A 27,262-nucleotide genomic window follows, 5' to 3' on the forward strand; every position below is an offset into this window, starting at 1 on the left:
TAGATGATCTTAAAGGTCCCTTCCAACATAGGCAATTCTGTGATTTACCTAATGGATGTGCCAGCACTTTGGGTATTGACAGTTTCCCCTTTCATTTGTATTAATATTTCCTCCCCGATGTTAGAGAAATTAATTACATAAAAATACAAGACTGTTCCTGTAAATATGTTGCTAAGGAGAGATGGGAGCAGCTGCAGCACAGGAACTATCCACTGAACTAATGAGATATAAAATGAAATTAAAGGAAAGTCATCGGGTATTCTCGGTCGCTTTACCTGCGCGAAGCTTATTTATATGTGTGTATAGTTAAAGTCATTACTAGTCAGGGGCTGAGTAAGAACTCGACAAGCCAGAAGTAAGGTATTTATGCTAATTTGGGTGCGCATTTGTATATGCAATCTTGAAATTGCAGATGCTTTAGTGGGACATCGGCGGAGCCGGCCGTGTGGAGGACAGCCGTGCTGCTCCTGTCACAGGAGCCGGGCAGGAAACAAATCCTCATTTTCTTCTTGTGTTTGCTGTGTGTCTGCATTTGCTGAGAGAGCAGCTGAGAGTTCAGTGGAATTAAGTCGTCGCTGATATTTTTTAACATAGTTGTTGATACTGTAAACTGTTCTGTGCAAGTAATAACGGTATGTGCTAATACAAAATATCTATTATTGGAGGTAGATTATTGGGGTTTTTTTCTTCCTTTGTGGAAATAAATCCCCCAAAACATGTATTTGCGTTGGTACATTCTGGATGTGCCTTTATAGAGGAATTATTCTTACCTAGTTGGATTTAAGAAAGTAAGCCAAAGCATATTTAAGGGAGAAAAAATAAATCTTTTTGTTCTGAGGGATAAGAGACGAGATGACATTTCTGTACAATTCATGTTACCTAAAGTGATCTTCTTGTGGTATTCCAGTCCTAATTCTGCCATAGGAGATTTTATGAGGTATCTCAGATTTCATTGTCTGTTATCCTGGATAAAACTATTCCTTTAATAATTGTACACTTTTTCTTGCACAAAAAATGCTGGTTAAGTTCCTGAAATCTGTCACCATGTGTTAAAGCCATTATATTACCTGCTGTTAGAGAATTACCAGTAATAATTGTCAATAATATAGAGTTACTTAGGGAATTTTACTGTGCCATCCAGAAACTTCAAATGACACAAAGAATTTAGAGGCAAAACTTGGTAAAGCTGAAATATATATTCTGTATTTTATTAGATGATAAATGTACAAGTCTAGCCACCTTTCCCCCAAAATGTATGCAAAGATATATATATATATATATTTAGGAAATAAAAGGCATACTGTTTTCATGGAGGTTTTAGTAAGTGCCAATATGAGATGTGCTGTAAGCACCCTGAGATACTGATTGACCTGGGTGAAATCCGGGACAGTGCAGGAAATCCGTGTGGGACTGTGCAATCCTTTTAATCAGGGGTGATGCCTTTGACACTGAGGTGCGTTTTGTAGAGTAGGAATTTAATTCGCATGATGGCTGGCATGTGTTACTTGATTACATAAAAAAGCACCTTTTAATGCTCTTGGGCCCTAATTCTTCCTAGACTTGCCAGGACGTTTGTGCAAATTGCAGTATGTTCTTGGAAAGCACTGGGATTGCTCGGTGTTAGGCAAATCTGTATTTTACAGAAAGAGCAGGTGGTATTTCACAGGATCTTTGTATTTGTTTTTAATTTCCTGTACCTTTAGTGTTTCTTTCTGGTATATGTTTTGAGGACCTCTGAATTTTTTTTAATAGTTGGAGCTTTCCAAAGCTAAATATAACGCCTTTGCCATCTCCTGATCTGTTTTCCATTCAATTTTAGAAGCCAAGTTGAAGGATTTCTGTGCCTAGACATGCATTACAAAGAACCGTGTATATATATCATTATTTTTATTGTCAGTTGGACAAATTCTGTTGTCTTTGTATGTTTTCATTGAGCCTTGTGCCAGGTAAACTCCAGCTTCACCAAGTTTAGTTGGAGTCAGGAAAAAGGATAAAAGGATCTGAATGTTTAGGAGGGCTTTTCTCTTTTGTGTTACCAGAAAGTAAAGCATGAAATATGTGTTTCATATCTTTAAAAATAGTTATGTGTGCATCATTTTAAAAAACATTAGTGTTCATATTCATTTTAACTTTTCTTTTTGTTCATATGTACATTGTTAGTGATTATTTCTGTACTATAATGCTGCTGAGCATTTAAAATGTAGATAGAATGATTATGATGCAACTGAAACTACAAATTTGTATTTCTTTGAAGTGTTCTACCAAAATGAAAAGTCTTGAACTTTTATGAATGTAAAAATGCTTCTATTTAAGAATATGGTGCTTGTTTTTTCACTTTTACAATAGAATTGTAATCAGCGATAGTTACCTTAGTTCCAAATTCTGATGGAAATTACATTGCTCTTCATTTACTGTAAAATGCGCTTCACGGGATAACGATTGTGCATTTGTTCTGTATTTTTTAAATAAAGCTGAGTATCACTTGTATGTACTTCATACAACAGCTCTAACTCCAACCACCACTGTAATTTTAGTAAACACTAAAATCATATAGTGACTTAATAATCATTAGCGTGTCAGATATCTCATGCCATGACATTATACAAATCATAACTCTTAAAATTAATAACACGATAGCTTGCATGGGGTTTATACAGGGGAAAAAAAACAACCGTGTTTTATGTTTAAATCTGTTACTTTTCCAGTAAGATGGGGATAGTAGAAGCCTTTGTTTCGTACTTGCTTCCAAGCTCTCAAGAAGTCACTGAAATAGAGAGCAACACCCTTTGATTTGGGCATTTTGTCTTACAGTGCCAGACCAGAAATGATGTTAGGTTTGAATTCCAGAGTGAGCAGCCCTCAGCGTTCATAGTGCCCAACTTTCTGAAGCACCAAGCCTTGTCCTGGCAGCATCCAGCCTCAGAGCTGGATGGATAAACTCCCTGGTGGTGTCCCCTTTTTGGAAAAAAAAAAAAAGGAAAAAGAAGAAGAAAAAAAGAAAAAGAAGAAAAAAAAAGAAAAAGAAAAAGGAAAGGAAAAAAAAAGAAAAAGAAAAAGGAAAGGAAAAAGAAAAAGAAAAGGAAGAAAAAAGGAAAAAGAAAAAGAAGAAAAAGGAAAAGAAAAAGAAAAAGGAAAAAAGAAAAAGAAGGGAAAAAAGAAAAAGAAGGGAAAAAGGAAAAGAAAAAGGGAAAAAAAAAGAAAAGAAAAAGGAAAAGAAAAAGGAAAAGAAAAAGAAAAGAAAAAGAAAAGAACCTCCTCAGCTTTGAATAGTACTGTGGGTGTATCAGGAGAATAAAAGCATGAGGCAATGGATAACAATAGCCTTGACACTGAAAAGCACACTCCGCTCCCAGGGCAAGCTTATCATCTCTTTATCATCTGGCATTGTTTTTAAAGACATTTGGGTAGTCGTCTTTGTTCACAGATTTATTAGCAGCTATGACTTTGTTTTTTTGTTCCTTGAGGCATTCTGCAACTCTTTTATATAATTCCTTAAAAAGTTTTCAAGTGATTATAATAGTCACCTTATCATTTATACAGATGTACTACGACTGATCTTGAGAATCTTTGTCCCCTGAAGCAGTGGGAATATGGGCCACTGATTTAAATGAGGACAAGAGTCATTCTGCAAGTATCACACTTAAAGCATTGAACCTGGAAAGATGTATTTAAGCTGTCAGTTTACTCGTGGAGAACTGGGGTCAGTACATCTAGGTTTACATTAGTTCCTCTGATGACCATAAATGCAAATGTAACTAGTTTTTTGTGCATACCCATTTAAAACTAGGAAACTTAAAATTTATAAAATCACTTTCTTTCTTCTTTGGTTATCTATATAGGAAAAAAGGTATATGTTAGCTTAAATATGTTTTAAAATAAACGCTGTCTGAATGTTATTTCTAAGTGCTATTACCATATTTTCCAAAACATACTAATATTTGGAGCTCAGTCACCATTAGATCATTGACCTACCCTGTGTATGAAAGGAAAAGGGAAGTTTGACCTAGGAAGGCACATAAGAATTGCAACCAGCGGTTTTGCAAATGACAGGAAAAAAACCACGCTTCATCAGAAGCAGGAGCTGTGAGTATTTCCAATGCGAATTTGCAGTTTATATTACACTTTTTTTCAGAGTTATGTCTGAGATTCATTTCCTTTAAAAACAAAGACTGATAACCTTTTCAGAGGTATTCTAACTTTGAAAGGGGGAAATAATCTTAGACTTTTAAAATACCGAGAAGCAACAAAAATGTAGTTTTTCTTGATTTGTTGCAGGTAGCAGACAATGGATATGCTGATGTATACTCAGGTCATTGCATAAAACCCCTGAGAAGTTCTAGGCAGAACTGTAATAGGGCTGTAGAATGAAAAAGAGATGGTGAAATTTCATCATCTTGCTCTGCGCCTGGGCCCTGCTGGCTGCTTTGCCACTAACCCCATACTTCACCCTGAGGTACCTGAGCAGGCTGAGGCAAGCAGGTGTCTGAACTCTGCATGTGTCGTATTTATGCAGGCAGGGGAGCATTATGTATATCCCTTTTTTTTGGTCTTTTTTTTTTTTTCTTTTAATGGGTGCAGACAAAGCCTAGGCTTCCTTTAAGATCTGTACATGCTCTACTCTCACATCTACTCTGGCCCTGGAGCTGTGGCCAGAGACACTATTCCCCATTTACTTTATCCCGATTTTGACTGATCTGTGGTCTTGCCTACTACAGGGTCCGCCAGTGACCCCTGACAGCCATTACTTTACCTCCTCCCAGTCCAGTGTCCTCACCTTGCCCTGCACCTACCTTTGTGGCCCCTCCAGTCATGTCTTCCCTCTCCCTTCTCCTCCAAGGAAACCCTCAGGTTTCAAGAAATGGCTTTTGACAGCTCAGTGTGGGCATAAACACACACGCAGCAAATGTCAAATTTGCCACATTCATCTCTTTGCAGCAAAGAGATTCCTGTGCCTTCATGATGTGCTCCACACAGGCATCAATCATACGTGAAGACTCTCTCATGGGCTACGGAGCCCCAAACACCAACACACAGATCCTTCCTCTATTTTTTCACCGTGAGGTAGCTTTTCCTGAGCAGGCTTTTGCGAATCTCTTTGCTGTGGCAGGCTGGAATGAGCGCCAGAGTTTGATATAAAAATGTACTTTTGCTGGTTTAGGCCAACACTGATCTGCACCTGAGGCCCATCCACAGAGTCACCTGTGGCGCATAACCTGTACGTCTACCCAGAGGGTCAGCTGTGGTATGCATCACCTGTACGTCCATCCATAGGGTCACCTCTGATGTGTCACCTGGGGTGTATAACCTGTAGGTCCATCTGTAGGGTCAGCTGTGGTGTATAACCTGTAGGTCCATCCATTGGGTCACCTGTGATGTGTCACCTCTGGTACATAACCTACACATCCATCCATAGGGTCAGCTGTGGTGTATAACCCGTACATCCATCCATAGGGTCACCTGTGGTGTATCTCCTGTATGGCTCCCACACACTGCTCCTGCTCTGCAGATCCGGCTACAGGCCCAAAGGGCAACCAACAGCTCGCACCTGCACAAAGCCACCTATGCCAAAGGCCAGCTGTCACCGAGAAGCTCATTCAAGCAATAAACCTCCACAGGTGTCCCCGAGGTCGAGGTTACTGGGGTCGCAGCTCTGTTCCCGCCCCGAACGCCCAGCCCCGTCTCTGAGGGGCGACCCGCGGCGACATCCGCCGGCCCGGGCCCGCCTGTGGGGCGTCGCGGCCGGTTCCTCCTCCCTCAGGGAAGAAGAGCGGGTAGCGGCGGCCCCTGAGGCGGCACAGCCTCCCCCCCCGCGCCGCGGAACCCCGGGCAGGGAGCCCCGCCATCGGCCGGCCGGCTCCTCCTCCCCACCCCGCTTCAGCCCGCCGCTCCCGCCATGCGGCTGTGGGTGCTCCTCAGCCTGCTGCTGCTGCAGGAATCGCTGCCGCACGGTGAGCCGCCGCCGACCCCGCCGGGTTCCCCCGCTTTGCCAGTTCCCTCGGGCTTTCCTGACGGCCGGGACGCCTCCCCCGCCCTCAGCGCGACCGCCCCTGCCCCGCGAAGCCGCCCCCCGCCATGACAGCCCCCGGGAGCCATCTCGGGGGGCGGCGGCGGGTCTGCCGTCCCGCCGGGCAGAGGCAGAGGGAAGGTGGGTTGCTCCCGTCTCCCATGGTCCGCGGCCGGCGAGGCGCCGAGGCTGTTCGGCCGGAGACCGAAATCGTGGTTTCATCCCGTCCTGGGTTTTTTGGGGAGAGGCGTTTGCGGCGGCACCATCTACGCCCCCCCCCCCCCTTCCCTGCTCTGGCCCTTCTCCTCAGGGGCGAAGCTGAAATCCGCCCCCAGCTGGAGGAGGGTCGGTTCTGGAGGTGGTGCTCGGGGTCGGTTTTATTTTATTGAAACCCCCGGTTGCTCGTTTGTGGAGAGGACCGAACTTTACTCGTAACTCGTTTTCAGGTTGTGATGGAGTCTTTGGTGGGGGAAGAGGCGGGTTTTTTTTGCCTGGGGAGGGACATTCATAACCAACCCTTGACTTACGTAGACCTCAGGCGAAAGAGGGGCTGTTTCCCTCTTGCAAAATGCGAATAAACTTACTAAAACTTCAGAAGAAACAAAATTCCTTTGTTTTTTACCACGGCAGGGGGTGGGGAGCAAGGCCTTTGTAGCCCCTGAAGGGTGTGTGGGGAGATGGGGGGCAGGCTCTGAGGGGCTCGGTGGAAGGTGCAGAGGTGGTGGCCACAAGGAGGTCATAAGGAAAAAAATTACTGTAAGAACGTAAAAAATCCTTCATCCTGAGAGCTGTTAAGCACTGAAAGAGGTTGTCGGGGGAGGCAGCAGAGTCTCCAGCCTTTGGGATAGTCGGAGCTGGACGGGACGAAGCTCTGAGCAGCTGAACGGGGGTGGGAAGGGACTTCCAGAAGTCCTTTCCAGCCCGGTTTTTCTTATGATTATGTGCAAAGGAATTGGGCTCTCGACCAGTGTGGTGTGGGAGAGGATTTCTGCTGCGAGATCCGGTCTGTGGGTGTGCACTGCCACATCAAGAAAAGCGTTTTCTGTTTGAGAAACAGACAGTAAAGACACAGAATGAGAAATAGTTGTAACTTGGGCAAACAGTTTCCCAGGCTTATGTTTTTCTTGGTTTATAAGTTTTCTTAGTTTATGTTTTTCTGAGGTTTGATTGGGTGCTTCACACGGTGTCACCCAGAAGCTTAGCTATGGGAGAAAGTAACCTGACATATTTAATGACAGTTTCTTGTCTAAAGCTATAGGTACAAATCCTAATGTAGACACTGTGATTTCAAAATAGCCTTTCCATTTTAGCTTATGAACAGTGAAATATATCCCTCCAGATTGTGTGTATGAGTATTGATGTGTCAACCTGTATTATCTGTAGGTTGGAACATAGGAGGTTCCACTCAAATATGAGAAGAAACTTCTTCACGGTGAGGGTGACAGAGCCCTGGAACAGGCTGCCCAGGGAGGTTGTGGAGTCCCCTTCTTTGGAGATTTTCAAGACCCGCCTGGATGCAGTCCTGAGTAACATGCTCTGACATGCTCTAGGCAATCCTGCTTCAGTAGGGGGGTTGGACTAGATGATCTTTATGGTCCCTTCCAACTCTAAAAAATTCAGTGAAATTCAGTATGTGTGTTGGTTTGGGTGATTAACTTTTCAATTGAAGTACCAAATAGAGATGTGTCCAACCTGTTTCGGTATGTTAGTTGTGATCATACTGACTCATTTTAATCCTGGTGGTTAAGAATTATTCTTTATGGTATCCTTACACTTGATTTATTATTATTTTTTTTTTTCCCCGAGGAAGAATTAATCAATATTCATGAGAATTGAGAGGTCTCTGATGCTACCAAGATGTGCATGTGGATATAGGTGATGTCTCAAGTCAAAACTGTATGCTTTTTAGCATTATGTGACTCATTTGAAGGTTGTTGTGTGTGTAACATCTGTGGGAACAAGAGGTAGACAAACATTAAAGGGTAGGACGAGACAGGTACTGTGGAGCAGGAGCAAAAGTACTGCGTGGTGTATCTCTGTGACATATTGATGCACAGTTTCTTGCTTCGGCGTGATGAGTTAGTTGGGACCCTGAATGTACTGTTGCAGAGGAAGTGGGTACAGCACTTCTTAGAACTGACATAAGGAGCTCATCGGAGGTAGAAGGGAGTTTTCTCAATTAATATCTTTCTGTTAAGTCTTAAATATTTTAATTTTTTTTTTTTAAAGAAATGTTAATGCTGGACAATGAGGACTCTGTGAATAAATTTGGTGGAGGTGGTAAAGTATCCCAGATGTGGCATATTAATGTACTTGCATAAATGGGCTGCTTGACTTTGTTCCCTGCCTTGGGAAAGTCTTGCAGTTTGGATAAGGAAGTGGGGGAATCTGTGTGGTGAGTTCTGTGTTCCTGGAGGGATTTGGTAGTGTGTCGTCTTTATCTTTGGTGATAGACTATCGCACCAGTTAATTTAGTTACTGGGCGTACAGGTACTTGATCCAGCGGTGAGAGGAGGCAGGACTGTGAGGTGCAGACGTGGTGGTGTCAGTAGATACCTGGACAGACAGGGAGTATTGGGGAGGAGCGTGGTCATGGCTTGCTTGGAGACTCGCTTCTCAGGGAGGTGCAGCAGAGAGGCAAAACGAGGTTTTTTTGTGTAGGTAGGTAAAAGCTCATCTGATGGTGTTTCCTGAAGTACCCCTGCTGTCACCTGCAGGGAAATAGAAGGTCAGGCAGACAAGAGTCTCACTGTATAAGTGTGGTATAGGAGGAGAGTGTTCAGACTCACTGGGAGCTACAGAAGCGTGGAACAGAGGGGAGCTTGTGCAATGAGGAAAAACTTCATCTGGAGAAAATCAAAACCAGGCTTCTGGCACTCAAAATTGAAAAGCTTTCATAGGGGAGTCTTTAACAGTTTCTTAAAGGCAAAGTGCCAGTTGTGGAAGAGCACACAGTTTGGGATGGTGCTTTTCCTTGGGGTGAGGTTGTAAGATCTGTGTGCCTTCAGAAAAGAGTCAGGGTTGAGGTTGTCAGAACCTAGTGGAAATGGCAAAGAGTAGTTTGAACAAACAGTCATATTTCAATAGGGATGAGGAGGAGAGGGGAAGAACAGCGTGGCTGGACCAAAGCTTGTGTGCTTCTACAGTGTCATGGTTTAACCCCAGCTGGCAACTGGCACCATGCAGCCGCTCACTCACTGCACCCATGGTGGGATGCGGGAAAGAATCAGAAGAGAAGCGAGAAAACTGTCTTTATCTCAACCCAGGAGTTGAATAAGACAGTTTGGGAAGACACCATTGCTCCAAACATGCCCCCTTCTTCCCCCAGCTTTATATATTGAGCATGATGCCATGTGGCATGAAACATCCCTTTGGTCAGTTGGGGTCAGCTGTCCTGGCAATGTCTCCTCCCAACTTCTTGTGCGCCCCCAGCCTGCTCGCTGGCAGGGGTGGTGTGAGGAGCAGAAAAGGCCTTGAGTGCTCAGCAACAACCAAGAACATTAGTTCACTATCGTCAGTATTCCCACCGCAAACCCAAGCCATAGCACTACACCAGCTGCTAGCAAGAAAGTCAGCTCCATCCCAGCCGAAACCATGACATACAGACAAATCTGGAAAGTGCAACAGGGAACTGGAATGGCTGGTTTGAAATGGGAATGCTTATCTGAAAGGCTTATCAGGCCTGTCGGTGGGACCTTCTAACACTAGGGTGCAAATTACACAGGAAAGATGGAATAGCTCAACCCAAGGGACAAGTGGCAATGTGTGTTGAAGAAAGCTTTAATGTTAAATCTGATTCCTGATGGATTTCATCACTGGAAGTCTTCTGGACTGAAATACCAGCCCTGTGGAGAACAAACAGTCTGGTTACTGACCACCCAACGTGGTGGAGGGAACGACCGCTCTGTTAAAGAAAATCAGAGGGGCAGCAAGGACTGGATGGAAAAGCAAAAAGAAGAATTATTTACCCTCACGCAGGTTGGATCACACACATCAGGGTGTGACGCCAAGTGCAATTGTTCAGATGCCACAAACGGTGACTTCTTAGAGCTGCAACTTAGAGAACCTCCGAGAAAAGCAGCAGTTCTTGACTTGATGCGGGGCAGTACTCAGGTGATTGGATTCAGATGTTGCTTTAAAACAGTCAGACTGTAGTTTTAATATTCCTGCAGGAACAATAAAAGCCAAAGAAATGACTGATGCATTTGATTTCGGAAGGGGGAATTACATAAGATGAGGAGGCTTATTAATTCACATATGGGTTAAATATAAAAACCAGAATAAGGCAGGCAAAAGGAGTTTGAAAAACGGCTTGCAAAAGGGATAAAACCATCCATAAATCCTTTTTTTCTGATGTGCTGAGGCAGGGCAGGGCGAGATGGCCACAAAATTGGTAAGGCTGGATGAAGGAAAGATCCACCAAGGAGAACAAAATGATGGCAACAGTGGTTCATAAATCCCTTGAGCTAAAGGTTCTTGGAAACTAGGAGAATAGTATCAAAGGAGCAGAGGTGGGTGCCCTGTTCCCAGGTTGACATCTGATGCTGGGTGGTGTCAGAGCAAAGACGTTGGCTAGGTAAATGTTAGGCCTGACCCACTGTAGCCTTTCTAATGTAATGCAGGGAAAAAGTGCTGCTGCACCAACTGTTTGCCCCTGTAATACATGTACTCTGTCACTCACCAGGGTCATGTGCTCAGAGTAACTAGGAAAACCCTAATTCATAGTCTTCCACGGGAGGGAGCAAACACTTCTCTGAAATCCTCCTTTGTTGTCATCATTTCCCCAAGTTTGTCAATTTTGCATGGTCAGTGGCATCACAGGGGCAAAGAAACATTGGAAGAAGCATAAATGTTTGTTTCACCGTCCCTTCCAGAAATTAGTTATCTTAAAATATCTTAAATCTTACTCTTTATCGTAAAATATTACGATTTTTTGGAAGGCATTTCTATTTCATCTCTTCAGTTTGTGGCTTATTTTAAGGTGGTGAGGCATCTTTGCAATCAACTTGACCAATGCCCGTAACTTAAAAATGGGAAAAATGTTTGTCTGTGTGGCCGGGAAGGGATGGCGCGGCATACAGTACTAACTGGATGTGTGCCTCTCAAAAAACCCCCAAAAAACCAAACAAACAAATTTCTCTTATTACATAAGAGTCCAAAGGAGTTCAAATGCATTGGACAAACTAAGATGACTACAGCATTTCTGTCTTCCAGCTTATTTTCCAGTTGGTGTGAGACCAGAAGGCAAATGTTTCTAGAGTCATGGGATGGCTGAGGTTGGAAGAGGCCTTTTGGGATCATCCTCAAGCAGGGCCACCTAGAGCACGTTGCCTAGGACCACGTCCAATCATGAATACTGATGTTTTTGATTTCGGAAGGGGAAATTACATAAGATGAGGAGGCTCATTAATTCACATATGGGTTAAATATAAAAACCAGAATAAGGCAGACAAAAGGAATACTCCACAACCTCTCTGGGCAACCTCTGCCTGTGCTTGACCCGCCCTCAAAGTAAAAAGCATTTTCTTATGTTCAGACTGAATTTCCTGTTTTTTAAACTTGTACTTGGAAGGGCTCTGTGCTATTTAAGAGAGATGTGATACGCGTCAGCCTGGACTTGGAGAAGGGGAAGGCTGAAGCAATGCAAGGTGTCCAGCCGGGGTCTGAGGAACGTCACGGGAGCCTGGAAGTGCTGCTATTCATGCTGCAGCCAGTACCAGTTTTAATTCATGCTAACTCAATATACAGCGGGGCTATTTTAATTCCAGAGTGAGCTCTTTGATTCGTACGATAAAATACCTGAATATTTTCTTGTGGAAAAAAAAATATGTTCAATATGAATTAGCTGTCAGGCACAGTTAGTGGAGTTTTTGGTGCGGGGACAGCAGTTTTAGGCTCATCTCATGAAAGATCTGTGCTCCCTGCTGTCAGTTAAAGTGGGAATATCTGGATTTTTTTATTTTTTATTTTTTTAAATTTGAGACGCTTTACTTTTCTTTCTCCTTTCTATTTCTTTTGCTTTGCTTTTGAAGGCAGCTGGGCATCCCTGTTGTCTCTAGTGGGTAATGAAGTCTCTTACCGTTTGCCCGTAAATAAGGCTATGTTTTCACCTGGACTGTCAAAATAAATGGCTGTTACTGAGAAGTGATGAGTTAAATACTACCTTCGAGTGACTTGTGCCATTTGTATTTTCACAGTACTTACTGTAAAAGAAGAAAACTACATGACTGTCGGTATTTTATAAATCGTCATGAAGTTCCACACTTGCCAGTTTTTCTTCACGTGTCTCTTATGATAACACGGTGTGTGAAAAGGTTATGCAGAATTGATGGGTGTGTGACATCCTTATGAAGACGGTGAACTCGTGTTGCATTGCGTGCTAAATGGCAATGACACGGGGTAGGAATGACAAAAGTAACTGGGGATAGAAATGCTGTATTTCTTTCCCTTCCCATTTGTACAGTTCTCATACCTTACATATTTGTCTGTTTATGTGAACTTTAAGTATAGATTTTCCACATGTTGTTTTTTTCTTTTTTCCCCAGGAAAATGGGTCATACCGGAGACTTCAGAAACGTATGGAAATTAACTCTTTATTCCTTTTTATGAATCCTTTGTAGGAAGAACAAAACTTTAGTTGTTGTCTGTGATACTAAGGAAGATCTCTTTTTTTTTTTTTTTTTTTTTTTCAAAAAGACTATATAACCTTTTTCTAATCAGTAACATTGCCTTCTTTTCTTTATTTCACTAGTTATTGGACAGCCTACGAAGAGTAAGCGCCCAAAAGAACCTGGGGAAAACAAAATCAAGCCTGTTAACAAAAAAGTAAAACCCAAAGTGCCCAAAATGAAGGAGAGAGAATCTGCTGACTCCTCTTTGAAGTCCCAGTCCATACTGACACAGGTGATGGATAAAGGTCGTTTCCAGAAACTGGCTGCCACTTTAAGCCTGTCTGCAGGACAGAGCATAGAACTGCGGTGTAAGGGGAGTAACGTTACCTGGAACTACCCTTCATACTTAGACACCTTTAAGGACTCCAGACTCAGGTAAGCTATTTTTCTTTTTTTGGGCAAAAAAAATCCGGAACTTTTTGTTTTTCCTTACCACTTTCAACAACATTGTTTTATTGGTTTGTTTATTTACATTTTTACAATCAAGAGGTTCCACTTTGTGGTTTCTAATGTCAAGAAAAAAGAATGAGCGTCTTTCAGTCCTTAACCAGTTACTGCCCTGTGATTTGCACTGTGGAAAAGTCTTGTAACGTGTGAACTGGATTTCCTTCAGATCAGTCTGAAATAGAAGATGTGGTCCAGTGGGACAGCAGTGTGCTCCAGCCACCAGCAGGGAGCCACATTAGAGCTAGTTTGAAGGAAGACTCAAAATCCGTGAGCGTGGCTGTCAGGTACTCACTACCAACTCTGTTGCTTTACAGAGACCTGCTACTGGTGGGCTGTACTAGTTACTAATGAAGCTACCACCTGAGACACTAATATTAATTTCCTGGAAAGGCTCAAACCCACATCTCTCAACTAGCAAAAAAATACACCAACCGCCATGCTAAGGAGCAAGTAAGAGTAGTCTTTACTTTTTCAGTCAAAGCTACCTTTGTGTGCAAAAGGGAATTGCAGGGTTTGTGGTGTGGCAGAGTTTAATGCAGAGGATCATCACCTTGGGTTTAGGAAGGGTTTTTCTTTCATCTAGTGATATCTTAGTGGAAATCGTATAAACAGTTGTTAGAGCAGGAAGAGGAGCTGAGGACTTTCCCTTTCTCTGCCCCACCAGGTGAGTGTCCTGTTGCTCTATAAACATCTTCTCCAAAACCCTATATATTTGCCTTCCCAGTTTTTGAGGATAGTGCACATAATTAAATATAGTAATTTAGTTCTGAGTTTGAAAGAGGAGGGGCATATAAGGAGCTTAAGGATGCCTTCCACAGGCATTTGTTTTCCATGAGCAGTGTTTGTTTTCACAGGTTGCTTTATGGAGGTTTATGTGTCTGTAAAAGACAAGTAGTGAGGGGACTGTGGAGCACTGTGAATGAAGCCCTAGGAAAGAGCTGTAAGGAGCTCTTCTTGGATTATTAGCTGAGAGGCACAGAGGTATGAGCAAAGTATCAACTCCTGTTGTCCTTTTGTGCCTAAATTAAGTACAAGTGTGTACGCTCTCTGCAAATAACTGAGGTTATCTGATTCTCCATGATCCGTTTCACTTAGTTGCAGGTATGATGATATCTTAAAATCACTCCCAGTTAATGACTTTTTCAGATGTATTCTTCTCCTTTCCACTTCTCTTTTCAAAGAGGAGTGTTGAAAATTGGCAGTTACAGACTGACAGAACTTCTGAAATTTGTGAGCCAGTTCTCCTCTTGAGTGTTTGTTCTCTGGAGGCTGAGCAATTCAAGAACCACACTGGCTGAATAAACCTCTGTAGGTAGTGCAAGGCTTCTGTCACTGTAAGTTACTGTTTCTGCTCAGGGCTTGTCACGGCAATATCCCTCAAAAGATCTTGTGGCTGATTTAAACAACCGCTGCATTTTCTTTTGCAAGAAAAAATGTTTTGCCTGGATTTATTCCAGTAGGTGGCGTTTATCAGCTGCAATACGGACCTGGCCTTCCAGCAAGACAAAGCTGAATGTGCAGAATAGTATCAACAGGGAGTGTGTGTGCGCGTGTGTGTGTGCTGGTGGTTGTTGTTTTCAAGAGTATCTTATGTTTTATGCATTTGCAAATAGGCTGCCGGCATGATTTGGTCCTGTGGACCTACAGGTCATGTTATCTGAGTGTTAGCATCTGGCATTGAAGAAGACAAGGCAAATACTTAGTTCTTGGAGAGGAATCTGAATGCTTCTTCGTTATTTGTTTGGCTGTCTATTCCTCTCTTGCAAAATCAAGTACTTTTCTAGTGATGCAGGTGAGACAAAATACAAGAATTTAAGGTACTTTGGGGGGGGGGGGAAATAAGCATTTTCTAATTGTGCAGTTTGGTGTTTTGTAGTTTGAAGTAGTTTGGGATTCTGTTGCCTCAGCAATTTACTTTTCTGTTCTCACACAAGTTCACGGTATTTGTAACATTTTAACCATATAGCAAAGTTAATAATGTCACACAAAAGAAATGCTGTAAAACATTTTGGCTGGATGGGCATAACGTGCCTAAGTGTTTATTTTCTTTTAGAAGTACGTCAGGCTGATATATAGGGGATGTATTGAAATATGGGGATCTTTGCTTTTGAAAAATTATTTTGAAATAAGTTATTGGAGCAGTAAGGCTGAGTTAAGCTGAATCATCAATTTTAAATGTAAGCAGAAGATCCTATAATTAACTAGAGAAATTAAAAACATAGATTAGTAGCGTACTTCAGAGTTACAGAGTGGTAATAATTCATGGAGACATTGACCACAGAATCTTGTGCAGTTATATTTTCATGACATTTTTAGCATGACTTATGTAATTACCTCAAGATCTTTGCTGCAGTGCTACTAGCTGCATATGAAACAGTCTGCTTTATAAAATGTGAAATATGAAAATTATATTTTGTGGTTTTAGAAAGGTTTGGTTGAATTCAACTGGAAATACCATAAAGATAGCATGTCATTTAGTTAGCTCAGTTGGTAGTGTTTGTAAGTGAATTGGCAGCAGAAAAGGTTATTAACGATGTTGTCATTTTTCAAAAGGAGCTTACATCTTCCTCGCAGGTTACAAAAGACCATGCACTAACTACAATAGGCAAATTTTAAAATTTCACAAATAGATTACATTTGTTATTTTAAAACAAAATGCTGAATATAGGGCGAAGGGGAAAAAAAGTATTATTTTTAATTAAATAACCTACAGCAAAAATTGTTTAATCATGTAGATAGATACATGTCCAGTATCTTCTAACATTTTTTGAGTGCCTAAAAACCAATTATAAGGTAATCCTTTCATTACCGATTAGTAAGGTGTGGAGTGAAACTTGAGGTAATTAACTGAGCTGGGCTTTTTTACCTTGGATTTGCGCACGAGTCTTGCTGGAGTTGTGGCACCGGTGCCAACCAGAGCTGGAGGCAGCAGCAGGCGGGGGTCTGAGGAAGCAACAGAGAGTGAAGAAGGAGCTGGTTGCCAGGCTGGAGGACAAGTGAGGAGGAGGGGCAATGGCGAAGAGGTCCAGGCAATTGCTGGGGACTAATGACTGCAGTTCTTTTGTTCATTTGTCTGTCCCTACAGCTCGGGCATCCGATTCCTGTTTTTTCTTTAAATAATAGGAGGGATGTGCAAATTCAACTGGTCTGGTGGGAATTTTAACAGCAAGCAAGGTGTTTTACATCTCCTGGGAACTGCTAACATCCTCTGAGGAGGCTTTAAGGACCCTGGCATCTAACGAAATTGCAATTACAGGAGGCAGAAGGGACCTTAAGGTTCAGGGCAGTGAGAGCATTTGTAGCTCAGCTGGTCAGAGGGTTAGTTAATAGCAGAAGTCCAGGGCAGGAGCTGACGCTGAAGGTGAAAGCTCACTATGTTCTGTTTCCTGTCTGTAGTTCTGGGAGAACTAGAGCTTGTTTTGGTTTGCAAGTAGTTAAATGTAGCATCCATGTAGTGTATCCTATTGGTAGTTGGAAAAAAAAAATAAGTAGGGATAAAAGCCAGATGTTTTCTCTCCATGCCATGCTCATCACATTCTTAACTCACCCATATGGTAAGGAGAATACAGCAGCCTGGAGGACAAAATGACTTTTCTAAGAAGGAAGAGATTATAATTAGAAAGGCCATTTCTGTAGTATTAGTGTCTGTACTTTCTTTGAGTTTGTCTTTGTAGGTATACTTTATGACCTGGTAAATAAAATATTTTTGCTTGCTGTACTAGAGAGTCTCAGTTTTTAATAGGTCTCTAGTTGTTAACATATGCTAAAATTGCCGTATGGGAGGAGGGAGAGACGCTGAGTGAAAGGAAGAGAAGGGCTCTTAGGCTGTTTCGTATTGCAGTGGAGGAGAAATCCTCTCTTTCCAGTATCCCTACTGGAGTAAATAACAGTACACGCTGAAATGATTTACTTAGCTTTAGAACCTGTAGCATGCAATGCAATGCTGGGGAGAAAGCTAGATTCATGCAGACTTGCCTCCTGAGTTAAAGGCACACACCAGCTTCCTTCAGTACTAGCTTATCTCTAATGCTGTCTTGCCTCATGCCGCATAAATACACCCTGCAGATAACTTTTTGCCTGAAAATTTTGTGTACTGGCTGAACTGGCCAAAAATCTTGGCGGTGTTAATGGTCAAAGGTAGCTCTTGCACCTCCAGAACAGAAGGGCTGGAATGCTGTTTTGTAAGACTGTGTATAACAGATCAATGAGTGTAGGCTCACCCAAAAACTGGATCTGTAATGTATGAGAACCATCAAAAACTGAGAGGGATGAAAGGAAAATAAGAGCAAGCACATTTTCCCTTTCTTACGCTTTATAGAAAAAGCTGTTCTAGATGACCTCAGTCTAACTTCAGATAGTCTCTGCTCTGCCTGACTTGGACCGTGGGTCTCACTTGCTGAAGACCTGGCTGTATTTATCACTGAACTTTGTCCGATCTATAAACTCATGTGAAATGGAACTGCTGCGGTGGAAGAAGCTGGGGCAAAGAGCTGGACGTGCATCACACGCACATTGTGTGTGCGGTGGGGTGTCTGTGGACAGGAGCACTCTCACAAGTACTGAGCCACTTGTACATTGTAGAGGGCAGAATCAGATGACTTTCAGTGGATGCGTGCTTAGTGGCACATGGGTTGTGCTCATGTGTGTAACTGAATTTCATTTTGTTCCATGTGCTCTGAAAGCTAGGGATCTTTTTCCTTGTGTTAAATGGTAAGATGTTAGGTTCCTCTCCCAGTGAGCTTGTATTTGAGATAATCTCTCTTTTGTGGGTATGAATACAGCTGGTTGAGAGGAGGTTGCTAGATGCTCTTTGAGTCATGCCATGCACACTGTCTTTATGTCTTTATATATCTCTGTCTTTAGCTTCTAAGCTTGGCATGGTTTTTCTGGCAAAGATGTTTTTGAACTTCAGATAACTAAAGCTTAGTAAGATGAATGTATGGAGTAAGCTTTTGGACTAGTTTTCTGGTTTCTTTAAACAGTCTCAAAATGTTTGAATATACAACATTTTTACTTTGAGATATGGAGAGCACAGCAAAGTTTTGACTTCTGAGTCAGATTTTCCAGCATCTGAAATACTAATGAAATAAAAGTTATCCTGGAAATATTGGTCAGCTTCAGGATTTACTATTTATAATTTACTTTATATGGCCTGTTATATCTGCTTAATAGGGTCATGTCACAAGTTTCAACACTTCCAGTCTCAGTTGCCAGGATTTGTTAGTGCATGTTTGTGGATGACTACCTCGCTAGGCTATTTCCATTGATTATTGGATAGCTTGTTCTCAGTTAAGTAGAACACACTGTACAGTAATTAATTAACTCTGACCTTATTTTGCTGTCTGTTGGGATTTTGAGCTATAGTTCAGTGTCTGCATTAACGGTTAGAGGCAAAAATATTCTGGCATAATGGTTTCTCTGTGATGTTGACATCTAGTCCTGGATACTTGCAAAACATTTTATACTGATGTAGTCATGTAACCTATGAAATGTGAACTGTGAAACTAGATAATAATAATAATACAGACCAGGACATGTTTTGGATTTCTTTTTTCTTCCTGTTGGGTGTGATACACCACAGGATCTCTTGCACAAATAGGAATGTCTCAAAGCTTATCCAAAGACTGAAGATAATTTATAACGTAACATAGTGTGTATATTAAAAATGCTACCGCTCCATAATTACATGATTCCAAACAGTGGAATCAGAGGAGGTCATGTAGGACAAGTGCATTAGCGGGTAGGAAACACGATTTGCCTGTTTCCTTAGGCAGGCCTCAAAACTGCCCTGTGGTGGGTGCTAATGGGGTCTGGGGGCTTTAATGGAAAAGGTAATTCTCGGTTAGTTCTGTTTGGGTTATGTATTTGCTACGTTTCTAATTTCTAAGCTACTGGCCCTGGCTGGAGGCCAAATGTTGGGTCACATGAACTCTTGCTTATGATTGCTGGGAGTAGTTGAAAACTGCTAGCAGAATACCTAGGGAGTCAGAAATTTCAGGAATTGCGTGGTAGCTGGAAGTAGCGGTCTCTCTGAGCAGTTATTCTGCCTGCGGTGGAGACGTAAGCGAAACAGAGCATTTAGAGCGTACAGTATGGTCAGGCATGTCTATAGTGCCTCGTTTATACAGGGACAAGGTGTCTTAGAGGATTTCCTCAAAGCATGCTAATTCGAGAAAGAAATGATTCAGTCAGTCATCTGCCTTACAGAATAACTGCCACATTAGTAAGAAGAAATAGGAGGAAAGTAAATATTCAGAGAACCCACAGTTGAATAAGAGCGAGAGAGCTGTTCAGACTTCATTCAAGCTGCATATTTGTCCAGACCCGGTGTGAAACACCGAAAAGCATTTTGCTATCAAATGCCTAAAACTAGAAAAATCTCTGCTGACTTGGTTAGAACAGGAATGACTTTGTAACTCAATGTCTTGCAAAGGAAAGTGGCAAACTTCAACGTTCTGGATGTGCTGCCATGTAAAGGCAGATGATTGAAAGTAACTTTTAAGGGCGAGAGCAGCAGTGGAGGGCATCGGTAGTGCCACACGGCTGTTGTGGCAGGGTGCCCCCAGAACTGGTACTTTTGGACCATTGCTTTTGCAGTCTATCAAAAGGCAACGCAGCAGGCTGCCAACTATAACACCATCTGTCTGCAAGAAGGAGCCAGGAAAGCAAGCCTTAAAAAAAGAACAAGATGAGATTGTAGCTGATGAATTTCATAGGTAGGATCTTTCACCCTTAGAAACATTGTCAGTATCTACATATATATCTACATATTTATAAATACTTGCAGGTCTACAAATGTCAATCCACTGAGAGATGTATCTAGGAAATTCAGAGGAAGGAGAAAAAAGCAGATCAAGGCTGAAATAATCAAATAGGCTGAATTTTGTAGATGATGACACTGCCAGTATACCTCCACCAGTTCTCGGGGTCATGCTCTGAAACAGCGGAGGGGTGGTGAGGAAACTCCAGTGAGGTGACTGGGGGCAGAGGAGTAGGCAATGCAAAATGACTGACTTGCAGAACAAATCCAAGCTGAGATACAAGCTCTTTGTGATGGTGTTCGCAAGTGGAAACTTGGACCAGGATGTTAAAGATGGGAAAGTGTTCGCTCTGAGAGCAGGCATAAATCATCAGATAAACTCTTATTAAAGTACCTGCTGCTTACTACTCCTGAACTATCTCTGTTATATAGTATTGAAGGAGTGCTACAGTTAGTGGCATCAAAAAAGGACCGAGATGCGTGCAGGTTGACTTAGAGCATGAAAATAGGAGATATAGATGGACAAACTGAGACAAAGCATAGATGAACGTATTGCCTGTAGCAGTCATTGCCCAGTTTCAAACTGGGGACTGAAAGGAGTCCAAGAATGAACTGTACAAGACAAAAGCTTGCAAGCACTCGTGTGAAGTTGAAAGCGATAAACCTACTCAAGTAAGCAGGTCTTTGCTGGGGCAAAAGGGGGAGTTGCAACATAGCTCTGAAAGTGAAAGGTGGGTCAGTTGCAAAGTAACAATAAAAAAAAATCAAAAGTAGAAGTGAGCTGACAGAAACGTATGAGGAAATACATCTGTGCTTGTCTGTGCCTTTTGTTTTTCCTCTCCCCAGTATAAAGCAGCTTGACAGGTACGGGCAGCTGATCCTCGCAAACGCCACTGCGGCAGACACAGGGGAATACAGCTGCTGGCTTCAGCTCTGCAATGGGAACAAATGCAGGAAGGATGAGACTAGAACAGGTTCAACATACATCTTTTTCTCAGGTAATTAACTCACTGGGGAATTATTAATGGAAATATATTTGCTAGTAAGACAGGAATAAAGCTACATCAGCGATTTCACTGTCAAGATTTTTTCTTCCACAATTTTCATCTTTTTCTGTGGATTTTAAGGAAAACAGTGCTGGTGAGCAGAAAATTACTTGCTTAGTGTGATTTATGAGTCCATTTTCCCTATGGATTATGCTAAATGTGTACCCAAAATAATATGTAATGCAGTGGAAAGCAAATACCTTTGAAAAATACTAACACACATTCAAGGATCTTCTACAAAATTAATTAAAAAAAAAAGTTCAATTTTTGAAAATGTGTCAGTGCAACAAAAACAAATCTGTGCAGAAGATTAATTTTGTCCTGGCATTCAGGTGACCCTTCCCCCCCCTCTTCCAGTTACCTGCACTGACTTAAAAATCTTGACCTCATTGATCTTGGTAAGGCCAGAATTTCTCCCAAGAGTCTATATAGCATGTTGAGAGGCAAAACACTCTTAAGTACGTGTGTTGTCCCACAGAGCTTGAGGTTGACTGTAGCCCTCACACTGCATGGATAGGGTCATAGTAGGTCACCGTGCACAGTTTCCTGCTACTTGGTACAACAGAGCTGAAATCAAATGGTTAATTTGTTCTTCTCATGGAAAACACTCTGGTAAAACAACCTTTACTGCGTGATTAGAGCTGAAGCATTCTTGGCTAGCAAATATTTCAGTACAAAATGTTAAGATAGGATTGTTTGCGATATGTTTTGGAGCTAAATTAGACCATGAGACTGTGCAGAAGCCATTTATCAGAAGTGCTTAATGTTCTGAGGATACATTCCTTTTAGAAAGGCTGGAATAAACTTTTCAGTCAAATTATGTAAATGCTCCTGCTAGAAAGAGGAATTTCAGCTTTATATTTCTAAGAAGGATGCCAAATATGGAAATGCTCTTTAACTGTCATTCAGAAAAGACTAAATATTTCAGCTACTTACAGTAAATCAAACATTTTGCCTAAAATAATATGTATAAAAAGGCTGCAGCTCCAAAGAATATCTCATTTTAGTAGTGCTTATCTTACGATGGTGGTGGGTTTTTTATGTGTGTTACCCTTTAAAAATGGGTGAGTGAGCAGAATTAGATCCAGATGAGTAGTTGGAAACTTATTAAAAAGAAATTCCAGATATTTTCTTCAGAGAAAAAACCCAACCTGATTACGGTGTAGAATACTTTGGTTTTCTTTTTTATTTGATGGTTTTAATGCAAGGCATGTAAATATATACTCAGAGGTTAGAAAAGTTGTTTGGGGTTTTTTTGTGTGTGTGTATTTAAAGCAAAAAGCTTCAGGTTAATTTTTAGTGTTGCTCATAGCTATTTTCTCTTGCCATATGTACTTTCTTTTCTTTCTGTTAAACCAGGATGTAAATATTTTTCTAACTATATCAACTCTTCTGCACAGATGAAGAGGAGCTTTTCGTACCCACTCCCGGTTATTTTGAGATTGTCTACTTGAACCCAGATAAACCTGCAGTCATCCCATGCCGTGTTACTACTCCTTCAGCAAAAGTAACTCTACACAGGGAATTCCCAGCAGAAGAAATCGAAGCAGATGGAACTGATATTATTTATGATGTGAAGAAGGGTTTTGTCTACCAGCACCCTACTTCTGATCATAAAGGTATTGTCTACTGCAAAGCGGAGTCACAGGGAGCACCTCAGATTTCCATCAAGTATCACCTACTGTACGTGGAAGGTAAGGTGCAATTTTCTGTGTGCTTACACTGACTCTTGTTTCTTCTGCTGACATTGTTTAGAAAACAATTTAAAAAACAAAGTAAAATAAGTAATGTAACCAGAGTTTTAAAATCTTGATCAAAAGTATACATGATAAAACTTTGTAGGTTTAAATTCCAGCGATTTCTCAGTGTAGGGGAAAGTTGCAGTTGTACATCACTTACTCTTGTGTTAAGCAAACTGAGGCAAAAATTGACTCGTAAGTTTTATCAGTGTATTTAACTTTAGAAACTAACTTTCTGCTTCCAAACACTGTCTTTCTGTCAGTTCCCAAGGGCCCGCCCTCAGCCACAATTGTGGCATCATCTAGTAGAGTGGAAGCCAGTGACAGCGTTCATGTCACCTGCACGGTCCTTGGGGAGCCAGACGTAGATGTGAACTTCAGGTGGCGGTACCCAGGGCAAGAGGTAAGAGATGAAATGGTTCCTGGCTGAAATGGATGTTCCTGGCTGAAGTTCCCTGGCTGAAATGGTTTGTTTTTCATAGAGGCAGTGCTTTGAATACCAGTCAGTGTCTAGGTTTGGCGCAAAGATTCTTTCAGATTGTGGTGTCTGCCTCGTGCTAGCTCAGGCACGCTGGCAGGAGGAGGCAGCACATCCCTTTTGAACTTCAGCCCATCTTTCCCTGAGAGCCTAGAAGTAGCACGGGAATAAAGCAGGAGAGCTCTACCCATGTTAGCAAAAAATCAAGCTCAGCAAAGCTCACTCCTCCCTCAGGTTTCCATTCCAGAGACACTTCGCCTCCGGCAGGGTTTACAAAGAAAAGCCCCAGACAGGGTCAGAGCCAGCCAGCGTCAGGAAGCTATTCTAGGGCAAGCCACAAAGCCTCGCTGATGCCTCTGCATTTGATATCCCTTCCATCTCCATGGCTTGGACACATGAATCATTGCAGCACAGAATCTTTAAGCTTAATTGTTGCCCAGACCCAGAAGCACAGGAAGCTGCTTCTGCCCAGTCTCATGTGAAAGAATCTGCTGGAAACATCCACTGAATCTTCAAACTTTCTTGGTCCTTTTTCTTGCACAAAATAAGGTGTATCTGAGTAGCATCATTAATGGTCCCCTCTCTTCTCCCTCTACCCACTCTGACCAGTTACAGTAGGGATTTGTGTCTTAACCAGCCTCATCTCTACTGCTGTTTATCCTGAACAGGCTAGGAGCTAAGGAGGGACTGCTGGAAGATGGAACCAGAGGAAAGAGTTCCTCTTGGACCCGAGGGTTTGCACTGTATTCCATTTGCTAGCCCTCCTGGTGCTGGGTTGTCAAAGGACGATGCAGAGCTTGCTAATAAGATACTTACATCAGCACTGGTTTCCCTGAGCCAGCCTAGAATTAAGTAATTTAATGGCAGAGGTAATTGCCTGAGTGAGTGAGTGCAGTTCAGTGCTTACTGGGCTTGAGACAATTCAAATCTAAAGCCCCTGAAGTTTGCTCTAACCATTAAGATAGAGGCTGTAGCACTCGGTGGCCATGGGAAGGTGTGTGCCTTTTCAGGGGAAAAAGTAATGGGAGCAAGTGAGTGCAAAAGGGACTTTAGCTGCTGGTGAGGGCACTGGACATGTAGAACCAGGTTTCTAGTCCTTGCTTAGGTGTTAGTTCGTTCTAACACCTCGTTTGTTAGTTCGTCTCCCCTTCACCTTATTTTTTTAATTTTTTTTTTTTTTTTTTTTTTTTGCTGCTGCTTGTCATGTAAGTTTTCCTGCTAAGACTATCCTCAGATTTGTGAGCAATTTCCAGCTTGCCCTCCCTGCCGTGTCCTGGCTGTTAAATGAAGGCAGCCTCAGCTGCATTTGGTGAGGGGCTTGATACTGATAGCATGAATTAGGTGATCTGAAGAGAAACTACTGGACTGAGCACCAGACGAGTTTGGCAGAATTCCTGTTTCCGGTGTCCATTTGAAGCTGGGAAGGAAAGTGGCAGAGGTCTAAATGAGCAGAGAAACTTGCAGCTGTCGGTGAAGTAAAAAGTAAAATGTAAAATGCTAGGGAAAACTGAAGTGCCTCCAGCCTCCAAGTTGAGATGAGCAATAGCGTTTTTTGATTTAAATGCCTAGTGTCTTCCTCTGAATTTAGCTCTTAGCATTACTTTGAGTGAGATGCATCAACAGATGGCAGTGTCTCTGTGTTTAAAGGTGGGGCTTTAACTGACAGTCTTGCATACAATTCACTCTCTTGGGTGGGGAAGAGAAGAAATGCCCCTGCTGATCACAGTAGTTTTGTTGATTAATATGGTTTCCCATTGTGAGGGTTTTTTAGCTTTCTTTGATGCTGGTTTTTTGGATTGTAGTAACTGGCTATACAAACCCCAATTTTGTAACCAACTGTAATTACTAAGAACAAACAATTGAAGGAATTAAATTCTAGGCTCAGCCTAGCCTTCCAAAACTCTTAGTGTCCACCCCTTGCTGCTTTTACATCTTCCACAGCTGAGTGGCTGCCCAGGTGTGGTCGCTGGCTGTTCTTGGCCTGGTCGTAAGACCATCAGGTCTTACAGCACCTGGTGCAGCGCTGGCACGTGTGCTAAAATTATGCCTCTCTATCACTGAATATAAACAGCTAAACACATGCCAATCATCTCCCTTGTTTGCTGTGGATACTGGGGCTGCAGCTCAGGGCACATGCACCATCAGAAGAGGACTACACCCTCTCACTGCACCCACCTATGGGGCTTGAGAGAGAGAAAGACTTTGGCCCGTGGCCTGCATCTGCCCTGGAAAGGGCTGTTGTGCTGCTTCTCCACCGGAGTAAACAGTCTCAGCTCCAGCTGTGCCTGGGGACAGGGAGGGAAGTGTTGTCTTTGGGTTTCTGCGCCAGTGAAATGATTAAGTAAATGTCAGAGTAGAAGCACTGTATGCTTGTTGGAGACTGAACATTTATTGAGGAAGTATTCACCTACTGCAAAGGAAAAAGGTGGGAGTGGAGGGAGAAGAGAGAGGACCATCGGTGATGCTGGTCACGTAGACCTTTTGTGCAAGAAAAAGGACTGACAAAGTTCTAAGATTCACTGGATGTTTCCATTCACTGCTGCTGCTTTCAGTGCAGGGAGATCAGTGATAGTTTTTGTTCCCCGCCACCCCACCCAGCACCTGGTCTGTCATCTTGCCACTTGATCCCTGAGCAGAAGCAGCAGTTTGATCCCTGTTTGTTCTAGGTGCGTTGCATTGGAGAGACCCTCATCTCATCTCTGTAGTCACTAACCTCTCCCTCTTACTTTTTTCACTTGGTTGTTGGGTTTTTTTTTTTTCCCTTGCCACTCCCTGACAGTTGCGTTTGCTCATCCACCTGCTGTGAATGCATCCTGATCCACTCCTTAATAGGATTCCCTGAAACAAGCTTCAAAGCAGAAGGCAATTAGTTTGAGAAAAAACTAGGCTAGCAGGAGCCCGACCAGGCAAATAGCATCTGCCTTACATGGCCTTTACCTTCACTTTCAGTAGGGTCAGGGAATTTCTACTTGCTATAATTCAAGCCTAAATTAGTTCTTAACTAAGTGTGTGGTAGCAGTTGATCACGTACCCAAATGCAACCTTAGTGAGTGGCCCACAACTGCAACGGAGTTCATTCATATACTCCAGGCAGTGCTTTGGCAGCCCATCACCAAGCTAAAGATACACAGTACCTGCACTTAGAGTGGAAGAGTCAGTGTATTAGCCTTATTTGGCCTAACTTATTGGGATGCAGGGATGCAACTTGATGCAGGGATGTCGCTGCAACTGCCAGACACCTTCACTTTCCTCACTGAAGGCTGACTTTTGGATGTAGGCTCCTACTATCCACCCCCTTGCTTCAGGGTTGGATAGGGTAGCGTCACTAAATACACTTTGCCAAATCACACATTTTCTTATATGTGTGGGGTTTTATGTTTTTTTTTTTTTCTTTTAAACAGTTTGAGAGGCCTGTGATTATCCAAAACTTCTGGAGATTGATAAACAGAGGAACTGGACAAACCACAAGAATCTCAAAGAGCGTTCTTCTTGTTGAGGATTTTGAAGCCACAGATGCTGGAAACTACATTTGTATGGCCCAGAACCTGCACGGAGAAACAACAGTAGCTACTAAGGTTGAACTAAATTGATAGGAAAGGCTTCTGACATAGAATGAACTGTATGTTATTTGACATTATAGCCATTTATTTTCTTTGTAATGTTTAAATGAAACTTTTTCTATCACTGTCTCATTTTGTATGTCAATGCATTCCATATTCACTAGCTTGAGAGGCCAAAGCAGCATTCCCTATGCCCAGCAGGTAGGCAGGTGCGAGTTGTTAAACCTACTACGAAGCATTACAGTTTAAGCCGGAACATGCATAGGGCTCATTATATTTAGGATAAGGTGCTCTTGGGCTTTTCCCTTTGCTACGACCTTTTTCCTCAAACTCTTTCATAAGGTTAACCCACTGTACGGTTTGTGCCTTTTTTTGTGTATGTGAGAACTGAGAGGACATTAAATATCCTCAAAAACCTACCAAGCAGGTGTATCTCTTCTGGTGCTGTGCAATTTTAGAGTACTGTACACGTTTAAAACAACAACAAAAAAACTTGTTACAGAAGTAGCCAGTAGAAATGTTTATTTTGTAAGAATAATTAAATTTCTGAACATCAT

At 42.3% G+C, this 27,262-nt stretch overlaps 1 protein-coding gene across 1 annotated transcript; it reads left to right on the forward strand.

Annotated features, from left to right (window-relative positions):
* The first annotated feature begins 5,756 nt into the window (after positions 1–5,756).
* PDGFRL (platelet derived growth factor receptor like) lies at positions 5,757–27,262 on the forward strand. The gene is made up of 6 exons (XM_074154919.1): positions 5,757–5,948; positions 12,756–13,050; positions 20,729–20,880; positions 22,329–22,622; positions 22,931–23,070; positions 26,547–27,262. Exons 1-6 carry the CDS (start codon positions 5,894–5,896, stop codon positions 26,733–26,735), a joined length of 1,125 nt encoding a protein of 374 aa, XP_074011020.1. The 5' UTR covers positions 5,757–5,893; the 3' UTR covers positions 26,736–27,262.

This window comes from Numenius arquata, chromosome 10 (assembly GCF_964106895.1).
Source record: "Numenius arquata chromosome 10, bNumArq3.hap1.1, whole genome shotgun sequence".
Taxonomy (NCBI): Eukaryota; Metazoa; Chordata; class Aves; order Charadriiformes; family Scolopacidae; genus Numenius; species Numenius arquata.